Source organism: Morone saxatilis, unplaced genomic scaffold, assembly GCF_004916995.1.
Source record: "Morone saxatilis isolate NCDOM2014 unplaced genomic scaffold, NCSU_SB_2.0 Contig6, whole genome shotgun sequence".
NCBI lineage: Eukaryota > Metazoa > Chordata > Actinopteri > Moronidae > Morone > Morone saxatilis.
Window position 1 is genome coordinate 7,444,501 of NW_023340206.1, and position 5,258 is coordinate 7,449,758.

At 37.5% G+C, this 5,258-nt stretch overlaps 1 protein-coding gene across 3 annotated transcripts in view; it reads left to right on the forward strand.

The window, feature by feature from the left end:
• LOC118339768 (dipeptidyl peptidase 4-like) overlaps positions 1-5,258 on the forward strand; it is an 18,765-nt gene that overhangs the window by 1,209 nt on the left and 12,298 nt on the right. Inside the window, exon 2 of one of the 3 annotated variants that reach the window (XM_035677486.1) lies at positions 99-209. In XM_035677486.1, the coding sequence (XP_035533379.1) occupies positions 138-209 (72 nt within the window). In that variant the 5' untranslated portion in view covers positions 99-137. Of the gene's footprint in view, positions 1-98; positions 210-629; positions 741-5,027; positions 5,178-5,258 lie in introns of those variants that run through there. The other 2 variants (XM_035677487.1, XM_035677488.1) reach the window with 2 other exon arrangements.

Genomic DNA, 5,258 nt, shown 5'->3' on the forward strand with positions numbered 1-5,258 from the left:
TAATAATAATAATAATAAATATAGCATGTTTTTGCATTTAAAAAAAAAAAGTGAAGATCCAAATCTATGTTTCTAACCCTTTTTCTTTTTAATTTTAGGAAAAATATTTGGCTGTTCTGCTTGACCTTCGCCACTAGATGGTGCTTTTGGGACTTTTGCTAATGCCATACCAACAAAAACTACAATGTATTTTATTTCTACAACTGGAGGTAAGTGCTCGTAGATAAGGCATAGAAATGCCTACTAACATAACATTTTTCAGCTGCCCTTTATAAAGGTTTCATAATATCTTCTATCAGTTGGCTGCTTTATTAACCTTGAAGGAAAAAAAGCTTAACAAAATAAGAAATGCTCACAAATCCGGTCTGATTTCCACGTCAAAAAACAGTCATCTGTGATAGAAAATGAATCAGAAGGTGAGAATCCACAGCCCTGAAAGCGATTAGAGGAGTCTGTGTGTATTTCACTCCTCAGTAACACTCAGAGGAAATGTACTATGAGTTCAACAGAAAAGCAGCATATGGGAAGCAGGTGGTGAAGGGCAGAGGTGCAGTGGTGTCTCATAGCTCCAACTTAACCAAACATCTGTGGTGGGAGGTGTCAACTTCTAACCACACCGACATGCCAGCACTCACGCACTGAAACCTGACTGTAACCGTCAGATTAGTGAAAGTGTGAATGGTGCTGAGAGTCTGATATTGCTGCGGGTTCATGAGGGCATACACTTTGCAGCTATGAAGGTAAATATGTTGCAATAATTAAATGCGTAAAGAATAATGTGAAAGTTTTTGTGAAACGCCTACATAGTTTCAGTCATGTGACTACGTGAATTAAGTGTGGAAAGATTGATGAAAGGTTTTGTTTTAAAAACAAGTAATCGAAGTATTTAGCATCCGTTTAATACCAATTTCAGGCCTGATCAATTAGAGCCTGTCTTTTAACTTTGGTCTTCATTAATCATGTAACTTTAAAATATCAAGTATAATAATAATAATAATAATAATAATAATAATAATAATGTAAAACAACTTACACAACACAGTATTTTAGTATAAAATGAATGTGTGTATGATGTGTTGATCTGTAAACACACAAACTTTACATATTACGTGGTTTCTGGCCTTTTTGGCTCATGATCTCTTACAGCAGTGTTTTGCTGACGCTTCACATGAATATGAGCCGTTAGCAGCTCCACCACAACATCCTGTCACATGGTTTCGTTTCGGTGACTATCAGGAATTAGCAGAATTAAAGGTTACCAAAGTATTGGTTCCCAGGTTGGGAATACTTTAGTTTTACATCTGCTTTTTAAAATTAACTTAAATCCTCTTCACTGAAGTAGGAGACATCTTGTGTCCAGCAGAAAAACTTTAGAAATGAACAACATTTGCATTTTTATAGATTGTGGTATTTTAAATGAGGTTGAAGGAGTAGCTGACTTTTAATGGATTTTAATGTGGAAATTATACTATTCTTTTGCATATAATATATATTTATCAGACACACATTATTGTTCCAGGTAGACTATTTGTATATATGTCTTAATACACGTCTTGAGGGGATCTTTATCTTTCTTTGTTTGAGTGCAGAACTTTTACTTGTTACTGGTTACTTAAGAGCACAACAGAGTAAACATACTCTGAAATCCTGCCTTCATTTTACATAAGTATTATCACCAATTTACTTAAAATATGAAAAATAAAAGTATGTATTATGAAGAATGGTCCCTATCAGAGTGTTATATGATCTATATTATTGGATTTGAATGAACACAAGCTGCATTTTAATGTTTTAGCTGGTAAAAGTGGAGGCAGTTTTAACTGTTATATGTTTAATCTGTTATAACTAATTATATTGCTCAAGTGTTTTGTATGTAAAATCTTAACCTGATAAGCTGGGAAATAAATCAGTAAAAGCTACAATATTAACCTCTGAAACATAAATTGTACTTTAGTGTGACTGATTCACTGATTGTGTATCCTGTCCTTCATGTGTTTGTCATCTGTTGAGAGTTGCTGTATGTTTAAGGTCGTATCTCTAAACTGAAATACAAGTTTGTTTAAAATGGTAACTGTAGTAGGGTGGTTAAAGTGTCTTTGTGCAGAAGCAGAAACAGTGTTGAGGTCTGCTGCTGCTCCAGTACATTAAGCAGATACACACAGCGCTATAAGGATGTTAATGGAAGCTTCACTGACCCATTTCTAACACCAGTGATTCCCTCACAGCTCTCCAAACAATAACTTCCAAACTAGAAACGCTATCCAACCTCAAGCCAAGAATGCAATTATAGCACCGACACTCGCGCCACATCTGTTGAAATCAAAACCAAGCATCTCTGTTTATCCCTGCGAATAAACACTGGACGTTTCCCTCAGAAGAACTCGTTACAGTCGAAGATCTTCGAGTGCAAATACCCAGCATCCATTGCAGGGTATAAACAGTATAATGCGCTGTTGCTGTGATGGATGATTGTACGCTCCAGCCTCGGTTCTGTTACGTCTGTGCAACATTTAACTCGATGTGGGTCAAGAAAATCACAGAAACATCTGGAATATGATATATATGATCTTTCAGTTATCAATAACAAAATTGCTTAAAAAAAACACCTATTTTAAATGTTACTGTGATGTAACCTTACTATAATAACGTAATATGCAAGAAATAACCTTTAAAGAAGGACACAAATTGAACTGTCACTGCTCCCTTATTCTCTGCAATACATGTTTCCTTCCTCATTCTTCCTTCCTCATTCATTCTCCCTCTGTTGTTTCTCTGCTCCATCTCTCTCCCTCTCTATCCACACACCAGCACTATATATCTGTCCAATAAGACCAAATGTGTTCAAATTGACACCTATAAACGATTTTAGTCAGGCTTAGTGTCAGGTAAATGGAGGCATCATATGAAGTAACGCTCTTCAAACAAGCCCCGCTGCATTAGGGGAAACATCCACTGTCCGTCTGTTTGCTGAGGATGTCCGGTGCGAGGGAATGAGTGCAGAATATGATGTCTATTCCTCATAAAGGCACAGCTTTATATTTGTTAAGCTTTTAACAGGCTTTTAGCATTTACTGTGACTGGTCAACACTCACAGTATGTACAAAGAGGGAAAACTTCCACAGTCTGTGGCTACATTGACTAAAATTTACTTATTTCCCCCTGCTCTGAACTGTGCCTCATGTAGTTCTGTCATAATATTTATATAACCTATTATTCTTATAAATTATGAATTTAAAAATTAAGATTTTACCTTTTTCCACCCTTGTGTTTCCACCCTTGTGTTCCTATGCTGCCTTCAGGAACTAGACCGAAACAGGAAGGATATTAATTATTATGTAAATACAGCGTATGCTTCGTATGGTATTTATGACAGTCAGTTTATTAGCCTTAGTCATGTGAAGTCATCTGAGGCAGCGGTGGATTGGTCATACCTGGACGTAATTTATGTCCATGAGACGTGGGAAATGTAGAAAAAGTGAAATTAATATCTGCAGTAATAAGAGTTTGTACATTTACTATGTTCATCTTAATTTAGCATAGCTAGCATTTGCTAATTAGCACTAGACACAGTATAATCTTTGGTTTATGAAGCAAAATACTGGACATAAGCTATTGTCATTCTGACCTGATGATGGCACTAGATGAAAAGTGAAGAGATCTGCGATTCTGATGAACTGAGAAGAAAAAACATCTGCACCAAATTTAATGGAAGTCTAAATCCCTTAATTGTTGACCAAATCCACAAATATCAACCTCATGCTGGCAGTCAGTGGGACCCTCCCTCTGGGGACCACGGATGAAAGTACCACATTTCTTGGCAATCGATCCTAAAGTTAAGAAATTTCAGTCTGTACCAACGTGGACCAACACTTCTCAGACACAGTTGAGCAAAGCTTCCTTAATAGAGAAGCTAAAAGAAGTTAACAAAAGGATTTTTAAGCTACAATTTTAAAAGGGGAAACAGCTCAATAAACAGGGCCTGGGTCTTTTTAGCAGCCAGATATAAGCAAGGAAGCGATAATGAGGAGTGTGTTAAGCTTATATGATTTTTGCCCACAGACGACTATTATGTGTGAAATGCATGAACGAAACGTAAACGTAGAACTGAGTCATAAAACTGACTGAGTAATGTCTGTTTTACAGTTTTCTACCATTAGCTAACAGTAGCTTCCATAAGCGAATGATCAGGCTGCACTCAACGAAAGTGAAAAAAATCCTGGAGGTGGAAATAACTTAACAAGAAACCTGTCCACCACATGATTTTGAAAAGCTCTACAGTAATCTGTGAAATATCCCATTGGATAGTTTTATTTCTTTCCTATTACCAGTAATTTAAATTCAGTTGTATGTCCTCACCTTTAAAATCTACCATTTGTAACTTCAAATGGCAAATTATCAAATGGAGTCTGGAGTGGGAGCTCCCCAGTGTTATTGTACCTACTGAATAACCCTCTTGTGGTGTTGCCCACTCTGACTCTGCAGCAGAGGGTCCTGTAGATGTCCGATAGTGTTGTGTAGTCTATAAATCTGTTGAACTTTGGCATCCCTAATATATTTTGTATTGTATTTTCTGCCCTGTAAGCATTACTTCAGCAGATAGGAGCCTAGTTTTGTTTAGTCAGTTAACTGAACAGCATTATCAGGATCACTGACCAAACCAGTTTCAATATCTGGGGCTTCTCACTGCAGATACACCAGCACCACTTCATGCCTTTCACTCAGTAAACGGTATAACAGCCTGTTATCCCAGTGAGCTGCAGGCAGTCTGTGTGCCAACTCCATTTTCTATTAATTGCAATTCACATTAACAAGAAAAATCAGTATAAATGTGTCATATTCTCAGAGAGCTGGCGGCGGGTTGCCTCGATGAATGAATGAGTGAGTGAGTGAGTGAGTGAATGAATGAATGACCTGTGAATGTTTTGAACAGTGGACAGTTTGGGGAACAGCCTGACATGCAGCCGCACACTTCCTCTAAACACTGGTACAGCATCAAACCTGTCGAACTTTACTCCGCCGGACATTTATTGTCCCCCACCTTTGAAACTTGAGTGTAGATAATATTTAACAGCAGAGCCAGAGTGTCGCATAACTTTAGAGCTCTCCGCAGCGTGTGTCCGGTTGGATCGATGGAGTTGTGATTTGGACGGATATTGTTTTTACACTCAGAAACAATGGTTGGTGTCGGCTTGTTAATACTCACTCATCGATGTTAGTGTTGGATTATGCTTCACAGGGAGCTTTCTGAAGCGGTTTTC